General features: G+C 49.9%; 1 protein-coding gene across 1 annotated transcript in view; it reads right to left on the reverse strand.

The window, feature by feature from the left end:
• Nucleotides 1–1,025: 1,025 nt before the first annotated feature.
• NIM1K (NIM1 serine/threonine protein kinase) overlaps nucleotides 1,026–21,645 on the reverse strand; it is a 36,301-nt gene continuing 15,681 nt past the window's right edge. Inside the window, exons 2-4 of the mRNA XM_080682523.1 lie at nucleotides 14,966–15,899; nucleotides 4,077–4,345; nucleotides 1,026–1,892 (exon numbers count right to left, since the gene is read on the reverse strand). Of these exons, the coding sequence (XP_080538649.1) occupies nucleotides 1,143–1,892; nucleotides 4,077–4,345; nucleotides 14,966–15,263 (1,317 nt within the window). The 5' untranslated portion in view covers nucleotides 15,264–15,899 and the 3' untranslated portion in view covers nucleotides 1,026–1,142. The remainder of the gene's footprint in view (nucleotides 1,893–4,076; nucleotides 4,346–14,965; nucleotides 15,900–21,645) is intronic.

The raw sequence follows: 21,645 nt of genomic DNA on the forward strand, positions 1-21,645 counted from the left end.
GGAGGCACGGAAGGGGCTGGCCCGACACCCACGTGAGCCGTTATTTTAATCGGGAGGGAGATTGTCCCTGTCCCTGCGGAGGCTGCCTGTGAGGAGCAAGGGGTCCCAGCCCCCCAGCCCAGGGTTCCAGAGCTGGGAAGAGAAGGCCCAAAACTACGGGCTGTAAAAACCAGCAGGGCTGTGGCTGAGAGATAGGGAGACTGCTGGAAACCCATTTAAAGGGCCAGCACACAAACTTACTCAGACTCACAGCACTGGGGAGGCTTTGGGGGACCCAGGCACATATGGGGAGGAACTGGATTGTCTGGCATCGGGGCAGCTTTCTCCCAGACAGGGGTGTTTGCAGGGGTCATTGTTCCCTCATTGCTGGGACCTCCCCTATCACAGGGCTGACTGGCAGGCACCATATCGGAGTATCAGCCTATAGCACACTGCTCTGCCCTGGGGATTCCGAGACCCCAGCCCATCCAATTTGCAGTCCCACCCAAGCTGTTTGTGCAGCTTTTCCATGTGAATGGCCAGTCCTGGCTCAGGCTTCAGACTTTGCTAAAATCTCTTAAAGAAGCTGCAGCTGGAGCAGCCATGCCCCACACCTATCAATAAAAGGCCCAAGACCCAGCACTAGGCACTAGCACCAGCCTGCCTTGCTTCACAGCTGGGCCTCGTCTGGGCACCTCCAACCCCAATGCAAATAGCAAATAGCCGTCTGAAGATCCCTCTGTAGCTCCTGCCAGCTGGCCCCAGGCAGTGGCTGACTTTGCACATCTCTGGAGGCCCTAGAACCAGTACACCCGGCGGACAGCTTCAGGCCATACCAGATTACAACTCTAGACACCCACAAGCAACACACTCAAGGGGCAGACTCAGTGAGCACCAAAGCCCCCACTGAAGCAAGTCCTGCTCCATAGGGGTGTCTCCTGCACAGCAGCTCTTCCATGGTAGACAGAGCTGGAGTTTTGGAACAAGAGGAGATTGTAAATCAAGCCAGAATCTGAGCTAATACACTTCTTTTGAGGGAAAGAATGCATACCTTAAATTTAAATTTATTCAGAAATTATAAAAATGTCCCCACCAAGTTGACCGTGAAAAAATTTAAAAGCAGCAACAATGACCTAAGTTAATTACCACCAGTCTAACACAATTTATAAAATTGAGCACAATTTGGACGTGTGTCTTATGCCTCTGTAGACACGGGACCCTTTCTTTAGGTCCCGATCTTTAGGGTCTGGTAGTATCATCACTGGGACACTCTCCAAAGCCTTCTTCCTTTGGACCCGATGCAGAATGATGCGATAGACCCCGGTGATGGAGCTGCGGGCATCTCGCCCTTGGTTGTTCCGAATATGCTCTTCTGTGATACCCAAATGTTCTAACGTGCTTTTGACCTCATTTTCTTCTTCTTTGAGGGTGCTGGTTTCTGACAAATGTCTGGGGTCAAGCTGGAAAGGTTCCAGAGGGGTGGGGTATGGCACCCCTTGCATCCACTCATGGTTCATGATGGAATCGATCCCGTACCGCTCAGAGGGTATGGGCTGGAGGACTCCCCGGATGAGGCGGAGGCAGGGCTCCGACATGTGGGGAGGCACATTGTACGTGCCCTCGAGGATGCTCTTCTTCAGCTTGGCCACGGTCTCCGCCCGAAATGGCATGGTGCCAGTCACCATGAAGTAGAGAAGCACCCCCAAGGCCCAGATGTCCACATACACGCCCACATAGTGCTCGTCTCGGAAGAGTTCGGGTGCAGCGTAGGGAGGGGACCCACAGAACGTGTTCAGCATCTCCCCTTTTCTACTCACCGTGCTGAACCCGAAATCGCCCACCTTCACACAGGTGCTGCTGGTGTAGAACACGTTTTCTGCTTTCAGGTCTCTGTGGATAATTTGGTTTTCGTGCTGTGGGAGGAGACAGAGGGGAGAACAGTCACTTCCAGAGTGAAATACCAGCAGGAACTATGCATCTGTAGCTCTGAAACAGTGGGATGACATAATACCGGAAATTCAGGGGAGATTAACCATGTCAGCAAACCTGGAGAGCTGCTCTTTCATAACCTTTAGCCAAACAACACCCACAGGCCCCATAGGGATGAAAGGCTTCATTTTCCTGTGGGGTGAGGTTAGAGTCTGTCCCCACGTGTGAACTCGGGAATCAGAGCCACAAATAAGACCCAGATCTTACGAAACTACTGTTCCGGAACACGGTGAGACAACAGTCCTTTGTTTTGAGGTCAGAGATGGGTGTTTCTGGCTGAGCAATCTCTTGACTAGGGTCAACCCCAACAAGGCCTGGCGCCCTCCCAGCTTGCCCACCACACTCCTCCAGGCGGCTCCTCCATCTCACAGAAGTCAGTAGAAGGAGGACGTTCCAGCAGCAAGTGCGCTGTGGGTTGAGCCAGGCCCCACCCCCACCCTGGCGTTCTGAATCCAGACAACCTTCACCTGCTCAGTCCCAATGACTCCTGGGATGTGCTTTACTATCACTCTTGCTGATGGGTTTCCTGGGGTAAGAATCCAGGCTTTGGAGCCTGACAGCTTGGCTGTAGGTTCAACGATACCAGCTGTGTCAGTTCTCTACCTTGTAAAATGGGATACTGATGGGCACCTCAAGGGGCGTTGGGAGAACTGTAAATGATGCTGTGTCTGTCCCACTCAGCAGGGTGCCGGTGCAGAGTAAATACCCGCCATGAAATTTGGAACCATGTCTGCGATTCATCCTCTGGAGACCACAGCGCCGGGAGGAACGTCAGGACTCCGAGCTCTGGAGGACTCAGTCTGCACCCTCTACTGCTGGGTCTTCTGATTTCTTCTCCAAGGAGGACATGGGAGACTCCTTTCCCAATTGCCCTAGTGTGTGATGCGTCTGGCTTGTTCCTGGGCCCGGGAAGGTTCACTACAGCAGAGGCCACTTAATGACAGGCTAAAGTGCCCGCCGCCACTGTGACCAGGCTCCTCTCTCCGGCTCACTCCTTCCTCCCCTATTCCTCCTGCCTGCTCTCTTGGGTCCCCCAGGTCACTAATTCCCTGCTGATCATTTGGCCAGGAGATCGCTGACCCCACAACATGCAGGCAAAGGAGTGAACTAGAAACAGCCTCTCAACTAAGACCCCAGACAAGTGTCTCTTTTCTGCCCATTGGACTGACGGAGACCTGGGTAAACAGGGCAGCCAACCGTCTGCACTAAAAGTTGTGAAAGTGGTGGTCGGGTCTGTAGTCAGTTCCTCCTGCGCCCAGCAACTCAGCCAGCGCTACAAAGGGCACCGAAGCGCAGCTCTTCAAAGATCTAGCCCAGCCGGCGTGGCTCAGTGGTTGAGCGGAGATCTATGAACCAGGAGGTCAAGGTTCAATTCCTGGTCGGGGCACATCCCCAGGTTTTGGGCTTGATCCCCAGGAGGGGGCGTGCAAGAGGCAGCCAGCCAGTGATTCTCTCTCATCGTTGATGTTTTTATCTCTCTGTCTTCCTTTCTGAAATCAATAAGAAAATATATATCTAAAAAAAATACCTAGGGAATGTGCTTTAGGAGTCCAGATTTAGCTAAAGAAAGAAAAAGGGACTAAAATAGTACACCATAAAGTCTGAGCACAGAGGCAGCAAGAGGTAGAGGAGTTCACGGAAGTCGAGAAAGATCGGTGGGAGCTGCTGTGAGATTGAAGGGAGTTTCAGAGAGACAGGTTTGAGCTGGGTCATGAAGGGTGGATGGGAGTTGGAATGTGAGACATGCTGATAGGGGAGAGGGCATCCTCAACACAGAGTTAGGAAGGCAAGGCCAAGAAAGAGCGATGAGCCAGGAAGATGGGGTTGGAGAGACGGGTGTGACCAGAGTGGGTGAGTGTCATCGGGCTGCTCAGAGTGACTCCTGCTAACTTCCAGAAGCCAGGAGGCTGCCCTGTCACGGGAGATTCCTGGGTGATGCTTCAGAGGCAAGGGGAATGAACGCAGCCAGGCTTCTGACCAGCAGAAAAGGGTCTACTGCCTGCCCGTGAGACGGACACCCTCTGGGCTGCTACCTGATGGCAAACGGAAGCCACATGCTCCCACTGTGGGTAGAATGAGAGCAAGACTCTCCTTCTTCGCCCACTCACCATGTGCTTCACAGCAGACACAATCTGGGAGAAGATGAACTTGCTTTCTGGTTCCGAGAGCTTCCCTTCGGTGCTAATTTTCCCAAAGAGCTCCCCGCCCCCCGCGTACTCCATCACCAAGTGGAGCTTGGACAGGGTCTCCACGACTTCGTAAAGGCGGATGATGTTGGGGTGGTGCAGTTTCTCCATGCTGGAGATTTCACGGGAGAGCAGCCGCTGGGTTTTCTGGTCTAACTTGGTCTTGTCCAGGATTTTAATAGCCACCTTTTCTGGAAAAAAAGAAAAGAATGTGCCAGTGTTCATAAGCTCATAGACATTTAGAGCCAGCCCAGCTGCAGCGGTTCAGTGGTTGAGTGTCAACCTATGAACCAGGAGGTCACAGTTTGATTCCTGCCTGGCGGCGTTGCGGGCTTGATTTTGGATCGTGCAGGAGGCAGCCAATGAATGATTCTCGCTCATCATTGATGTTTCTCTCTCTCTCTCCCTCTCCCTTCCTCTCTGAAATCAAAAAAGATACATTTAAAAAAAAATAAATTTCGAACCCAAAGGGGCCTAGATCAGCCCCTTTATTTTATGAGACAGAGGTTAAATGGCTGTCCCCAAGCTCACAGAGCTCATCCCTGATCTTCCCTGCACAGGGCCTGATGCCAACTCCTGCCTCCCAAGGTGTTTGTAGTTGATGATCCTTACCCAGTTTTCTGGATGACATTAAAGTTCCTTTGCTTAGCCAAGAAAGCCCCTCTTGATCAGACTCACCCACCTCCTCAGCCTCACAACCCTTCACCCCTGTCCACCATCCTCCCCTCCTGTCCACCATCCTCCCCTCCTGTCCACCATCCTTACCTCCTTTTCACCATCCTCACCTCCTCTCCACCATCCTCACCTCCTTTTCGCCATCCATCACCCCTATCCACCATCCTCCCCTTCTGTCCACCACCATCCCCTCCTGTCCACCATCCTCCCCTCCTGTCCACCATCCTCACCACCTGTCCACCACCCTCACTGCCTGTCCACCATCCTCCCCTCCTGTCCACCATCCTCACCACCTGTCCACCACCCTCACTGCCTGTCCACCATCCTCCCCTCCTGTCCACCATCCTCACCACCTGTCCACCACCCTCACTGCCTGTCCACCATCCTCCCCTCCTGTCCACCATCCTCACCACCTGTCCACCACCCTCACTGCCTGTCCACCATCCTCCCCTCCTGTCCAACATCCTCACCTCCTCTCCACCATCCTCCCCTCCTGTCCAACATCCTCACCTCCTCTCCACCATCCTCACCTCCTTTTCGCCATCCATCACCCCTGTCCTCCATCCTCACTTCCTGTCCATCATCCTCACCTCTGTCCACCATTCATCACCCCTGCCCCCACCCTCCCCTCCTGTCCGTCATCCTCACCTCCCATCCACAACTTGACTCCAACTGTTACAGAACCTTCAGTTGTTCCTTGAAAAGGGATGAAACTCGTGTGCCTAGAAGCTTTCCTCTGCCTGGCTCATTTATCTGGTGTATGACCCCTTTCCTGTCTGTTACTCAGTTTACTCCTGACGGTCTCTCAAGGCCAGCCTCCAAACCAACCTCCTCCAGGAGGCCTTCCATGACTCCCATTCTATGAAGATCCTGGTGTCCCGATTCTGTGTTTCTCTGCACTGTAATCTCAGCACGCTGGCCTATAAATGTTGACTTCTGGTTGGTCTCCTCCTCCTGGCCTGTAAATGTTGACTTCTGGTTGGTCTCCTCCTCCTGTAAATGTGTGGGCTGTGTTCTATCTGCCTTTGTCAGTGCCTGGATGCACTTAGTGTAGGGGGAGGATTAATTGGTACAATGGTCCTAGACTATTATACCAATTCATGGTCGTTTGGTATTAATGTATTGAGAGCGTTAAAAATGGTTGTACCCTTTGACCCAGCCATTTCACTTCTCACAATTAATCTTAAGGAAATGATCTGACATCCGAACAAGGTTGCATGTGTGCCTAAGAAGACTTCTGTGATGCTGGGAACAGGTTAAGTGTCCAGCAAGAGATGGTTAAGCTAGAGTGTGGTTCAGTGACCTATATCATGGTGTACTGTGCAGCTACCAGAAGAATGACATGAAAAAATGTGTAATAAGCATGTATAACATAACATAGTCAATGCTGAGCAGTGATCTCCTCAACCCCAAACCTGCTCCTCCTACCGTCTTCTCAATTTCAGTAAATGGAAATGCTATTTTCACCATTGTGCCGACAAGAGCCTTGAGCATTTGACTCTTCTTGTCATGCCATTTTCAGTCTATCGGCAAATCCTGTTATGTCTACCTTCTAAATAGAGCCAGCACCCAGCCACTCCTCGGCATCCCCGGGAACCGTCCTGGTCCAAGGCACCATTATCTACTGCCTGGATTATTGCAGTAGGCTCCTAACTGAGGCTCTGCTCCTGCCAAGGCTCTGGTCTCTGCTCCTGCCAAGGCTCTGGTTTCACTCATAGGAAAAGCCAAAGTCCTTACGAGGACATATTGGCCCCACACAATCTGGTCCCTGTTATTCTCTGTCCTCATCTCCCTTGGCTGTTTCTGGAATACAACAGTCACACTCCTGCCCTGGCGCTCTGATGCTTGCTATTCCCTCTGCCCGACCACTTTCCCTAATATTCATCCATGACCAGATCCCTTATTTTTTCTTTCCGTTCAATGGTCACCTCCCTCAGTAAGGCTGTCCCTGGCCAACTTACCTCTAAAGCTGCAGCCCTCGGAGTTCCTTCTTATCATTTATCACTACATAACACAATGATATTTGACTGACCGGCTTCTGTCTGTCTCTCCCCACTAGACCATAAGCTCCATACACTAGAGCAGTGGTCGGCAAATTCATTAGTCAACAGAGCGGCAAACCGCGGCTCTGTTTGCCGCTCTGTTGACTCGCGAGCCGCAGTTTGCCGACCACTGCACTAGAGATTATTGTCTATTTTGTTCTTTTCAGTATCCCCAGTCCCTAGAAGAGGGCCTGTTACCCAATAGATGCTCAACAAATATTTGTTGAATGAATTATCTCATGCAATTCTCACAAGAACGCAGGGAAAGCATTAGCCTCACAGTGTATACTCAATTTTGGGTCTTGCTTTTTCATTTATTGTCTGTTCAACGCATCTTCTGCATTGCCACTCACTCTTCATTGTCATGATTGTTAATGGCTCTGTAACATCACATCCAATGTGTGTTTTAGTTTACTTGACTATTCATAATGTTGTTGGATTATATAAATGATTCCCAGTCCATTACACTATAAATAACACCACAATGAACATTTTTTTGGTTATCGTATTTCTAATGTTGGACTTATTTTTAGGATGGATTCACAAGTCACTATTTTTAAAATAAGAACACATGATTTTTAATTGCTGGGTTTTCTTTTCATGTTTTCAAGAGGAGGGATCACTTTTTAAAAAATCAGTGGGTCTTCTGTATTAAGCTTTAGTAGAGACTGAGTTAGTTCCCCGTTGGGTCCTCCTAGGAAATCACAGTATAGAGAACTTCCCAGAGAGTACTGCCCTGCATTGCTCCCTCTAATATCTCTTCCCCACCAATACTACATTTCCATGAGAAGTTAGTATGCCAACAATTCAGCAAACATTTGTTGAATGCTTATCCTATAATAGAGGCCCGGTGCATGAAATTTGTGCACTCGGCCGGGGGGGGGGGGCATCCCTCAACCCAGCCTGTGCCCTCTCGCAGTTGGGGAGCCCTCAGGGGATGTCCAACTGGTAGCAGGCCTAAGCCGTCAGTAGGATATCCTTAGCGCTGCCGTAAAGGCGGGCCACTGTGTGCGCCAGCCGTCAGCCCGGCTTGTGGCTGAGCCACTGACCACCAGGTTGGCCAGCTGGGGAGGAACCGTGGGAGGGCTCCAGGGCATATCTGGCTCATCTCACTCAGTCCCGATCAGCCAGACCCCAGCAGCAAGCTAACCTACAGGTCAGAGTGTCTGCCCCCTGGTGGTCAGTGCATGTCATAGCAAGCAGTTGAGTGGCCTTAGCATATCATTAGCATATTACACTTTGATTGGTTGAACAGCCAACTGGATGACTGGACACTCAGCATATTAGGCTTATATTATATAGGATAATAAAAGTCTAAAATGCAAATGGAGCTTTCTTGAGAAACCAAGATGGCGGCATAGGTAACCTAAACTCCTGCCTTGCACAACAATATCAAAACTACAACTAAAAGACAAAACGGACACCATCCAGAACCACAGGAAAGCTGGCTGAGTGGAAATTCTACAACTAGAAGGAAAGAGGAAAGCACATTGAGACTCAGAGGAGCTGCAAGAGGCTGAGGTACGGAGACATGCGCACGCAAGAGGATGGCCGGCTGAGTGCACGGGCGGCTGAGTGCATGGCTGGCTTTCTAAAGTGGGAGGGAGACGGAAACTCCCGACTGCACTGAACTCCAGTTCTGGGTGAGTTTCTGGGAACCCAGACTCATTCGGGGAGAAACTGGACTGTCAGGAAAAGAGAAAGTACACTGAGACTCAGGGGAGCTGCAAAAGGCTGAGGTATGGAGGCACGCGCGCGCAGAGAGGACTGACTGCTGAGTGCACAGGCAGCTGAGTGCACAACTGGCTTTCTAAAGCGGGAGGGAGATGAAAACTCTGACTGCGCTGAACTCCAGTTCCAGGCGAGTTTCTAGGAACCCAGACTCAATCGGGGAGAAACTGGACTGTCTAGCAGCAGGCGAAACTCAAGGCAGCTTTCTCTCAGAGGTGCTTGCAGTGATTACCAAGGGACACTAAGACCCAGGGGCCTCTTAGGGCAGGGCTGATGGGGAAACCAATGCTGTCTGCTCCGCCCTGAGACTCGGCCCCATCCAAGCTGAGCACAGAGGCTTTTTAAAGTCTTGTCTCATAAGAGTGTCTCCAGCACAGAAGTTCTCCCAGCGTAGACACAGCTGATCCTCACAGCCAATTGGCCTGGATGTCAATTCCTCCCAGTGATACCAACAACAATCAAGGCTTAACTACAACAAGACTATGCACACAGCCCACAAAGGGGTGCACCAAGAGTGTCTACCTCAGGTAACTGGGGAGGCTGAGCCACTGGGCCATATAGGATACCTAGCACACAAAGCCACTCTATCAACTCAGGGAAGCAGCCAAAATGCAGAGACAAAGAAACAGGTCACAAATGAAAGAAATGGAGGAAAGCAATGACTCAATATAGAGTTCAAAACCACGGTTATAAGGTTTTTCAAGAATTTTCTAGAAAAGGCCGATAAATTTAGCGAGACCCTTGAGGATATGCAAAAGGACCAACAAGAAATTAAACATACACTGACTGAAATAAAAAATATTATACAGAGACCTAACAGCAGACTATAGGATCGTAAGAATGAAGTCAAAGATTTGAAATACAAAAAGCAAAAAACACCCAACCAGAAAAGCAAAAGGAAAAAAAGAATCCAAAAATATGAAGATAGTGTAAGGAGCCTCTGGGACAACTTCAAGCGTACCAACATCCAAATTTTTGGGGTGCCAGAAGAAGAGAGAGAGCAAGATACTGGAAACCTATTGGAAGAAATAATGACAGAAAACTTCCCCCACCTGGTGAAAGAAATAGACTTACAAGTCCAGGAAGTGCAGAGAACCCCAAACAAAAGGAATCCAAAGAGGACCACACCAAAACACATCATAATTAAAATGCCAAGGGCAAAAGACAAAGAGAGAATATTAAAAGCAGCAAGAGAAAAACAGTTAGTAACCTACAAGGGAGCACCCATACGACGGTCAGCGGATTTCTCAACAGATACTATGCAGGCCAGACGGGAGTGGCAAGAAATATTCAAAGTGATGAATAGCAAGAACCTACAACCAAGATTACTCTACCCAGCAAAGCTATCACTCAGAATTGAAGGTCAGACAAAGAGCTTCACAGATAAGAAAAAGCTAAAGGAGTTCATCACCACCAAACCAGTATTATATGAAATGCTGAAAGGTGTTCTTTAAGAAGAGGAAGAAGAAGAAAAAGGTAAAGATAAAAATTATGAACAAATACATATCTATCAACAAGTGAATCTAAAAATCAAGTGAATAAAAAATCTGATGAACAGAATAAACTGGTGAATATAATAGAATCAGGGGCATAGAAAGGGAGTGGACTGACAATTCTTGGGGGGAAAAGGGTATGGGGGTGCAGTAAGAGATTGGACAAAAATCGTATACCTATGGATGAAGACAGTGGTGGGGAGGTAAGGGCAGAGGGTGGGGTGGGAACGAGGTGGAGGGGAGCTATGGGGGGGAAAAAAGAGAAACAATCGTAATAATCTGAACAATAAAGATTTATTAAATTAAAAAATAAATAAATAAAATGCAAATCGACCGAACAGCGGAATGACCGGTTGCTATTATGCGCACTGACCACCAGGGGGCAGACGCTCAACACAGGAGCTGCCCCCTGGTGGTCAGTGTGCTCCCACAGGGAAAGTGCCCCTCATCCAGAAGCCGGGCTCATGGCTGGCTGGAGGGAGCCTCTCACGCCTCCACAGCAGTGCTTAGGCCTGTGGAGAGTGGGCCTAAGCCGTCAGTTGGACATCCCTTGACGGCTCCCGGACTACAAGAGGACTCAGGCCGGGCTGAGGGACTCCCCTGAGTGCACAAATTTCATGCACCGGGCCTCTAGTTACTTACAATGCATGTGGGGGAACTCCAAGGATCAATATGATACAAGATCTGGCACCAAGGAGATTGTGACCAGGACACCCAAGACTTTTAGCATACCATGGATTTGTTAAGCTCCAAATCTTGATTTCTCATCCAGACGTTCCCTTGCACTCCAAGATGGCTGCTGGACTCATTACTTCATGACTTCCATGTGCCTCCAAGTCAGTGCCTCCAAATATTTACTGTCAAACCCATTTGTTTTCCTGGGTTTGCTACTGACTGCTAACTATCAAAGCTGGGGACCTGGGAGTCCTCCCCAATTCCTCCTGTCCCTTGTCTCCCCATCCTCCCCCATCCCGTCAACGACAAGGTTCTCCAATATTCTAAAACATTTCTCAAATGCATCCCCTTCTCTCCAACCTCATTGCTACTTCCTGAGTTGGGGTGGACATCATCATTCATCTGGACCATTAGAATAATATTTTATTCTGACTTCCCTGACTCTTGTCACACCCCAACTTCAAGTTCACCTTCCTCACTGAAATCAAATTCAATGAATCACTTGTATTAACTGTTTGCTTTAAGCTCTTCAAGGCTCCCCGATACCAAAATGGCAAAATCCAAATATGCACGAAGGTACTCCATGATCTAGCCCTGCCTGCATCGCCCACTGCATCGCCCACACTCTGTGGTGCATCGCAGGCTCCAGCCACACCGAATTGCTTTCAAATCTACAAATACTCCCCAGACTGGCTCACACCTCCATGAGCTTGACATCCTCTCTCTGCCTGGAATTCCCTTTTGCCTGTGACTTGCACAATTCCTCCTCAAACCTCAAGACCCAACCCCAGCCTTTCCTGGTCAACTGACCCTTTCCTGACACCCGCAGGCACAGCTGAGCACAACCTTTGTACCGTACAAAGTGACATCACTTACTGATTGTTTTCTGTCTGTCTCCATTACATAGTGTGGGTCCCTATCAGGTTAGAATGTACTTCATTCATCTCTGTTAAAGGCCCAGAGAGAAGTGTGGGTACGGGAGAGTTTATTATATTTTTGAAAAGAGGAATAAGTGAACTGATAAATAAATAAATTGAGAGAGGAGAAGAAAGCGTTCAGGAAACTTGAGACTAGAGTAGCGAGAGGAAGACCAGGGGAGAAGAGGTCAGGAAGGGCACAATAGAGAAAGGGACAGACACTGCTGCCTCTTTTGCTGTTCTTTGTGACAACAGATGGGACATAAAATATTCAGAAGCCAAGTGCATCATCTCTTTTGAGAAATTTCTAATCAGCCTGATTCTAATCATGATGGCTTCAGCCACCCTATCAGTTTGCAAGGCCCGGGGGAACCTGAGCTGTTTGCCACAAAAATAAACCCCGGCTAGCAGCGGCCTGGATTGGAGCCTTTTTTCTAGAGATCAGAGCAGCTGGCACCGGTTTAAAAACCACTGTCCTAGGAGCTGCCCCACGGGAGCCCTCGGCTTTCCCAGGAAAGTCTCCCTTATTTATCTCATCGAGCCCGTGTCCATGTTTCTTTCCTAGGACACCTGCGACGATCTGGCCCGTGGGCTTTGTATGGGGACCATACTGATAGGAATGGCAGCCCATATTGCCTATTCTGGCGTGGCCTGGCTATGGGACAGGCATTGAAATCCCCAGCAAGGCTTCCTAAACCACTCGCCAATGAGTCACCTTCCCCTTTTAGAGGAACATTCCCCTTTTCTTTCCATTCCCGTCCACTCAGAGTAGCCACAGGTCCCCTCTCCATGGACAGCCTCAGTCTTTTCGCCCTGACTCTCTTTGTCCTCTTTTCATTATCCTGCCCGAGATTCTGTTTCCCAGCACCTGAAGCCACCTGTGTTCATTGCCTCGCATGCCTTTGCACCCAGGTTTCCCTTCCTGCCCCCCTTTCAGTTCCACTCATTCTCATTTTCCTACTCTTTCCTCCGCTCAGGAGGCTTGCTGATGGGTAGAAGCCCAGGAGAGAGATGGGGCGTGGTGCCAGGACTAGGGCGTAAGAGTCGGGAGGTGAAGCTGGGATTCCTTTCTTCCGTTGCATCAGTCTAATGTGCTATTAGCTGCCGGTACATTCTCTGGCTTGTTTGAACTTGCTTGTTGATCTGATTTCCCCACTCCCTGTGCTTTTGACCTTCCTCCCCTGTGGCACATGGATGACTTGCACCTTTGACAAGAGGGCCGCTTAGCGGTGAGGATCTCCTGCCAGCGAGGCCACCCAAGTGCCCAACTGGTGCACCGCAGGAAAATGTCGCGCCCTCAGCAACTCAGGGACCAGAATTAACTTAACTTAGTAATACCACAGACACCTGAGGGATCCAAGAAGGAACTCACTTATAAATACCAGTTGTTGTTGCTTCTCTCTCTCCCGTCCAGCCCACGCTGGAGCCTGTCTATGGAATCAGATGCCGTCTTGTGGCTCCTGTCTCTATGGTGGACATGCCTGACACTCCTACCTTCTCAGACACACCTGTCTGGACCTTCGGCTCTGTTGAGCGTCATGGGGCCGCGGGACCCTAAGGCTGCCGCTGACTTGACATGGGAGGCCGTTGACCCCAAGGTGGCCCGTCATCGACGGGCCAGTGAGCAATCATACAGGGGTGGGCAAAAGCAGGTTAACAATAATAATAAATAATACAATAATATATGAATAATAATAATAATACAAGAATAAACTCTGTGATTCACGTACTCGTAACGATAAACCTAGTTTTGCCCACCCCTGTGTCCTCTCTCTTTAAAATCTGAGCTGAAATAGAAACGTGTGGATGGAGATGCACAAGAAAGCTGAGAGCGTTCAGTATGTAGCTGTGGGACCCGCAACCATCATTCTTGGCCTTGTGCCTTCTGACAACGGGGCAGAGCAGCTCGGGCTGGGGCCCAGGAGAGAGCATGTCAGGGCGGACTCTCGGGGAGAGGGCAGAGCGAGCCCATGGGCTTAGGAAGTCGTAAACTGTACGGAGTTGCAAGGGTTCCTTTTCTGTGTTGTAACGCCCTTTGCTAATGTCCGGGCTTCAGCTAAGCAAGAGGTAAGCAGGGAAGAGCCCACAGTGCCGGGCTCTCCGCAGGGCTCCTCCCCGAGGCCGGCATGCTGGGCGCTGCTGCACTAGGACCCAGCGTGACTGGTACCCAGCAGGGGTGGGGTGCGCCTTTGGTAGACCGCAGGGAACCCCGCAGCAATGAGGACGGTACAGAGCAGACTGGAGCAGCGAAGGTCCTGAGAGCAAAGCCCTTTTCCCCAAATATAACACAAGCAGCAGCCTCGGGTCAGCAGGGGAGACGGGACCCTGCTGTCCACGGGCCGTGTGACCCCGGAGGTCTCCCAGCAGCCTCGGGTCAGCAGGGGAGACGGGACCCTGCTGTCCACGGGCCGTGTGATCCCGGAGGTCTCCCAGCAGCCTCGGGTCAGCAGGGGAGACGGGACCCTGCTGTCCACGGGCCGTGTGATCCCGGAGGTCTCCCAGCAGCCTCGGGTCAGCAGGGGAGACGGGACCCTGCTGTCCACGGGCTGTGTGATCCCGGCGGTCCCGGGCCGTTCTGCGTCATTGGTATTGACACGCAGATACGAACGGGAGGCATAAACAAAAGCTTGGACTGAGTTGCCTTGGAACCAAGCCACACTCCCTGTCAGCAGGACAGAGTCCCCGCAGTGTTTTTTTGTTTAATCCTCACCTGCAAATATTTTTCCCATTGCTTTTTCAGAGAGAGTGGAAGGGAAAGAGGGAGGAAGGAACAGAGAGGGAGGGAGAGAGAGAGAGAGAAACATCGATGTGAAAGAGACACATCGACTGGGTTGTCTCCTGCACTCATCCTGGGGAAGGAGGGGGCCGGCAGGGAGTGAACCCGCAACCCAGGTACATGGCCTTGACCAGGAATCCAACCTGTGAACCTTCATTTCGTGGGCAGAGGCTCTAACCACTGAGCACACCTGCCGGGCCCCACAGTGTTGGAGTAAATTCATTCGCATGCTGTAGGCCAGGGGAAGAGTGTTTGGAGTCCGAATCATCTAAGGTTGAACCGCTGAGGCCACATGTTAACGTCTGTGGGTCTCAGTGTCCCTGTCCGTAAAGTGGAAACAAAAACATTGTCCTCAGCCCCTTACCGTGAAAATTAACTGAAATAAGAGGGCAGGGCTCAGGGGACAACGCGTCATCGTCATCGGCTTCCTGGCCCTGGACTCCTGGCCCAGCCCCGCACTGGGTCCCGCTCCCACGGGGGCCGCCTGGGGGGCAGGTCCTACCTTTGGTCAGGGAGTGAATCCCGAGCTTGACTTGGGAGAAGTTCCCGCTCCCGATTTCCCCTCGGATGCGGTAGAAGCCGATCCGCTTCCCCAGCGTGATCTCTCTCACCACCTTCTGGTCCTGGGACATGTCCCGGGTCAGCTTCTCGAAGGGCGTCAGCTGGCGCGCCTGCCCCTCGGCCTCCTCCTGGCTGCACTCCGTGGGGCAGCCGCTCTCCACGCTGTCCCGCCGCTCCCACCGCGCGCAGTGCGGGCTCCCCAGGCCGCCTCCATCCACACACACTGCTGTCATCGTCATGGCACCGCCGCTCACGTCTCCATCTCAGCCAGGAGGCGCCGGCCAGGGGCAGGTGGGGAGGCGCAGAAGAGGCCCCGTGGGCGGGCGATGGGCGTTAGGGACCACCAGGGCCCCAGTCCATCGGAGCCGGCCTGGAGGAGGCAGCGGAGCCGCAGAGCTTGCCCGGCCTCCCCGGAGGCCCTCACACCTTCCTGCGCCGGACTTGCCAGCTCTCACTGTGCAGGAGGGCGCATGTCCTTGCACCGCTGTCACTCCCCGGTCCAGCCGCAGGAACTTCGTGGCTGCAGTGCAGTCTGATGCTCTGTGGTAGGCGGCTGGTCCTGGGACAAAGGCTCCCGTTTGCTATTTCCTTTGAGGGTCAAAGGATCTATCACTGTGGAGGCCCCCGGGGCCCTGGCTGCTGGCGCTCCGCTATGACCTTCCTCATTTCACGAGGCTCTTGCAGGCCGGTCACAGGACCAGAGATCTAATAATCTGGAGCCCCCGGAAGAAGAAAGCTGCAAATCAGCCTTCTGGCCGGGGCGGGCAGGCGAGTGGAGGATTAAGTCCCCGCTATGTCACTTTAGCCGGCCTTTATTTAGATGAGCCTTCCCCTAAGCCGAGAGCGGTCTCAAAATTTAGCAGGTGCCGTTGGCCCTAAGAACAGAGAGGAAGAAAATGTATTAGCGAGGCTCATAAACTGCACAGGGTTGATGGCGAGTGTGGGGCTGCTCTGTAAGCACTGGCCTGAGAGCACTATGCCAATTTCAGCTCTGATGCAGGCCTGCAGTAATGCCCGATTACATGTGACTTAGCCAGAGGAAAAGGTATGTGCACCCGCTCCTCAATCCTCATTTTAGAAAAGACCTCAGAACCTGCAAACACTTCTAGCAAAACAGTTTTTCCATTTTTTGCTGTTTAGGAAAATATGCATGTTGCTTTGGGTTGCTTTATTTTATTTTATTTTTTAAATATTTTAAAAGTTTATTTTAGAGAAGAAGGGAGAGGGAGAGAGAGACGGAAACATCAATGATGAGAGGGAATCATTGATAGGTTGCCCCACACTGGGGATGGAGCCCACCACCCGGGCATATGCCCTGATCGGGAACCAAACCGTGATCTCCTGATTGACAGGTTGACACTCAACCACTGAGCCACGCCAGCCGGGAGCTTTGAGTTGCTTCAAAACCAGATTTTTAAAATTATAATAGGATAGTCATGATGATAAAGATTTTCTGTTAACATCAGTTTTCAAAAGTTCTTACATTGATTCAAATAAAAATGTTATGCTTCCAATGTAGTCTCAGTTATAGGTTCTCCTACAACATTTTCTATATTTTTTGCTCCTACTCTTTCTTCCTGTTGTCATTCTATGCCAAAGGCTAACTGTCCTCCTCGTCTTATTTCCTGGGTACTTTTGGTCAGGTGTCCGCCTGCCGGCCCAGCAGCTCATTCTGAAGGTGCAGGAGCAGAGGGTGAAAGTCCATGGCATTCTCAGTGATGGGAAGCACTGCTCCGCTAGACCACCTTCCTGACCTTCTTTCCTGCCCCCTCCCGGAGGAAAGACTCACTTCCCCTCTGAGCCCCCATCACACTCTGCGCATTTCCCACAGCCTCGTCTCCGTGAAGGTGGGAACTGTAGGCCCTGCGGCCCCATCTCCCTCCACTCGGACCACAGGGCCTGCAGACAGAACGTGCCGCTAACTGGGTGTTGAACTTGATTTTTGGATTTGGGCATTGCCTTGGAAATGTGAATTTCCACTTCTGTTGATGACATCACATTGCTACGGTGAGTACAGGACTGCCTAAGGCACCTGCCCCTTATACTCCTGGCTCCCAGAGGTGGGCACCGTGCCAGGCACTTAGTCAATAAAGTTTCATGATGAAGGGATGCGTTAACTTAGAATTCACTGACCATTACATTAGGCATGATTTAGTAGAGGCGAGTACCTTTATGTATCAACTAATGACACTCTCCCAACATTGGCCTGAATTCTTTCAGAAGGCTGATTTCAGTCCCCATCTACCCCCAGGCCTGGGCCACCTTCTACTCCATCAGGATTCCCGGCCCCACTCTGCGCAGGTGAAAGCCAAGTTGGAATCCCACCTCCACACTGAGAATTGCTACAGGACTGAATGCAAGAGACAGAGAAGCCAAGTGCCCCCCAACCTTGCCTCTTCCAAAGGCTCAGGTGTCCCCAGGCACCCCGGTCTCACGCCTCCTGGAACCTGGTCTCTGGCTCCGGAGCAGTGCTTGCCCAGGACTTTTCTCAGCTCCCCTCCCCTCCCCCTCCTGACCTGGGCTCTGTATCATCAACTCCATTCAGGCCTGCGATTTAGAATCAGGTTTTGGATTTGCTACCTGATTAACTTCAGGTTCCAATTGCACACGGAGGGGTCAGACCCCGCTGCCAAGTGTGGTCAGATTACATACACCCACAAATTAAATTTCCGGCACAACGGCTTCGAAACCATCTCGTCTAGCCTTAATGACCAGGAGACAGTTAATCTGGTCGATCAGGAGGAGGATTTTACAATTTTAAAACATGGCTGTGGGTTTGTATTGAGGAAGATTTGTAAGTTGGAAACAGGCTGCCAGCCAACTGGGGGAAAATCGAACCTCTACCTCCTGTCAAGATAAATGCCAACTAGATCACCTAAATAAAAGCAAAATAAATGAAACCATAAAATACTAGGAAAAAAAACAACAATTTTTTTCATGATCTCAGAGGTCATAAAAGAGAACATTAAATTTGACTACATAAAATGGTAGCTTTCTGTTTGCCAAAAAAAAAAAAAAGCACAAATGCAACAAGTTCAACGGTAAACTGGTAGAAAAGCTTTCCAGCATGTGTGACAAAGGGCTAATTTTCTAGATAAAGAATTTTCACAAATCAATAAGCGAAAACACCAATATCTTAAAAGAAAAATCATAAAGAATGTGAACAGACATTTCACAGAAAGTACAGGTAACTCGATACTATATAAAAAGATGCTCAGGCTCAATTGCAAAAAAAATACACATAAAAACAACACTGAAATTAGATTTTTCTACAAATAAACTTGGAGATTACAAAAAATGTGATAATGCACTGGTCACAGAGGGTCTGGGAAACTCATTGTCACTAAGAGTCAGAATTCCTACAACGGCCTGGAGGGCCATGTGGCTGTAAACAGCCAGTGAAGTACAAGTGTCCATATCCTTTGCCAGCAATTTTGCTTCTAGAATTTATTGTCTATGCATGCAGGGAGCTTCCAATCAGATTGCACTTAGGATGAATGTCCCGTCCAGAAGCACCATATTCCTGAGCAAAAGCTCCACAATGAAAGGAACGAACCCAACCAAAATAGTAACAGCCAAAAAGCACTTGAGGAAGCACAGAGCAATGCAGGAACCAGGAGGCAAAGGTAAGATATTGCGTCCATAAAACCAGAATAAGATGAGAGAGGGAGAGAGAGCAAGAAAGAGCTCTCTTGGAAATTGAAACTGAAGAATTGTAAAAAAAAATTCTAGAAGAGATAAACAATAGTGAAAAAAGACAAGAACACCAGCTGATCAATTCCAAAAGTCCAGCACCTAATTATTAGACTTTCTAGTGACACTCCTGCCCTCCCAATAAAGTGGTTTCTGCTGTACTTGAACTGCCAAACAAATCTCAGAAATGTCAGAAAACTCTGGGTTCTCCCAAATTCCAGTAGAATAGAAAGAGTAGATGAAAAGAACCTTCTCGGAAAAGATAAACCATGGTTGAATGTGTAAATACCCATTTTCACTTTGCAAAACGTATTTTTCCCCTCTGATTATGTTTCTTAGATGTGTGTGAATAGAAATCCTGATGATGGGTTGTGGGATTGCTATAAATAGCTTATATTTTTATTACTTTCTAATTACATCATGTTGAAAAGTAAGCAAGCAATGGAAATGACAACATACCGAATTACAGATAAAATCTCCCTTTCTTAGATGCAACTGGGGTTTGTTGTCATTTTGCCTTTTGCCCTTTCGATTTTGACTAATGTTTATGGACATTAATGAGAACCCAAATAGCCCAAACTATGGAGCCCCGCCATTGTAGATCAGACCTCTGGTGCAGGCGGAATGGGCCTTAATTATTAACTTACTGTTGCAGCACAGCAATGCATTAAACAAGATTAAAGAACACAGAGCTTGCTTGGTAATTTATTTTCTTAACTTGCAACCGCTGTGAAAATAATATCAAAGAAAACCATCTCGCCTTTGTTGTCTTTGTCCGAGTTTAAATTACAAAACTTCTGGGCAAGGCTCTCGGGCACCGGGCACTATGGCAAAAGAATGCAATGACAGCCAAACCCTCTTCCCATTGGTGCATCTCGGGGGGAATTGCTAGCAAACACGCTTCATTTGAAAATCCAGTTTTACCATTTAACAACCATTTGCAACGCCTTAGCTTTTGGCCTTGGCTCTCTGTTTCTCACCACCCATGTCAAGGTCCCCACGGGTGGAGGAGGGCGCAGCTGGGAGGTTTGGAAGCAAATGGAAAATCAGTGTGAACCGGTTGTGCCTGTGAAGAACAGCGGCGCTGCTCCTGGGTCCTGCCTCTTGTCCGTCCTGATCTCACGGGCCACTTTCCTGGCCACTCGGCCGGTCGCCCTCGTTCCATTGACCACCCATCGTCAGTCCACCCCGCCTGATGGGCTGACATCAGCTCTTCCCACACGGAATTCTCCCACACTTGAGGCTCCCTTGATGGTCAAGATCACAGACTTAAGCACGGAGGAGGGCCGTGCAGGTGTTCTGTGGGGCTTAGTACAGCGTCCACGCCCCTCATAATGGAGGGGCCCATGCCCCATTGCAGCCAGGGTGGCCATGTTGGAATGCTGGCTTACTTTTGCCAGGCCTTTCCATTCTTTATTTATTTTTATTTTTTTTAATATATTTTATTGTTTTTTTACAGAGAGGAAGGGAGAGGGATAGAGAGTTAGAAACATCAATGAGAGAGAAACATCGATCAGCTGCCTCCTGCACACCTCCCACTGGGGATGTGCCCGCAACCAAGGCATGTGCCCCTGACCGGAATCGAACCTGGGACCTTTCAGTCCGCAGGCCGACGCTCTATCTACTGAGCCAAACCGGTTTCGGCCCTTTCCATTCTTTAAAAGCAACTGGAAATCAAGACACTTTGGGTGAGCTCTTCCAATTTTTAGACGGTGGATTGAATGTTTTTAAAACATTGTATGGTCCAGTGAACTGAACCATCCGGCCAGATTTGGCTTTCAGGCTGCCAATCTGCAGACTGCTCTCGGTTTTCGAGGTACATCATCAGAATACAAGGGGAGGGCAGCCATAGGGCCGCAGTGAAATAGATGCTGGAATGGTGCATATTATCCCACTCTTAGGGTTTTGCATCAGTACCGTACAGTCTTGCAGTATTTAAAGCACACACAAGTAAACAGACAATTCGTTTGTTGGTTGGTTTGAGCATTCTCCAAGTTTAGTTAACCATCGAATTCATTCTCACAGGATACCTTTCTGTTATTGGCATTTTTCTTACAACTCGGACCTCAGCGTTATACAAAGCTGTAACACACTCAGCTGCACAGGAGAGAATTGCGATTGAATCACAAGCAGGTGGCCCTGAGCAGAAAACAAAATGTGTTCTTCCTCAGAAATCACTGTTTTAGAAAACACCGAGAAAACACTGTGAGGGAACAACTCTGGCTCGTTTGCAGCTCGTAGGAGACTGAAAATGACTGCAAGTCAAAGCAGAGACGGCTCTTTTGCTGCCTTGTAACTTCCTTCAGCGCCCATGTCCCGGCTCACTACGAACAGCATCCGGGTGATGGCCTTAAGGATGTTAGGAAAGACTTTGCATTTGAGCAGAGCCCGGGAAAGTCTTGCAGGGGGTGGGGGGGTAGGGGTGGGGGAGGGCTGGAGGCCGCAGTCACCGAGGAGGAAAAGCAGTTGCAGAGCAAAGGCTCTCACTTCGGCTATCACAAGAAGTTCAAGTGGAACTTGAAACCTTTGTGAAGAGCCTCCCGTGTCTCCTAAGTGATGCCTTCACACAGGAGAAGCAGCACATTGGAGGGTTCTTAAATACTGACCCAGCAGTGGGGGAAAGCGAGGGTGCTGGTGGCAGGCGACAGGAGAGAAGTTACTCGCTACAGGAAAGGGAGCGAGTGTCAGCGCGCAATGGCAGTCTCAACAAACCGGGTAGAGATAGTTTTTAAAAATATATCTTCATAGACATGCACATTTAATATGTAATAGAGATGGCGTTTCAAACCACCGGCAAAGGAGAAATGATTCCGTAGACCACGCGTGCCAGGACTGAACCAAGAGGCGGCTTAGGTAGACTTCAGCTCTCCGCCATCTCCAAGTCTCCACCAGATCCCCTCCTTTGATACAGATTATTCATATTTTTTT

The sequence above is a fragment of the Plecotus auritus genome, assembly GCF_963455305.1.
Source record: "Plecotus auritus genome assembly, chromosome: 7".
Taxonomy (NCBI): domain Eukaryota; kingdom Metazoa; phylum Chordata; class Mammalia; order Chiroptera; family Vespertilionidae; genus Plecotus; species Plecotus auritus.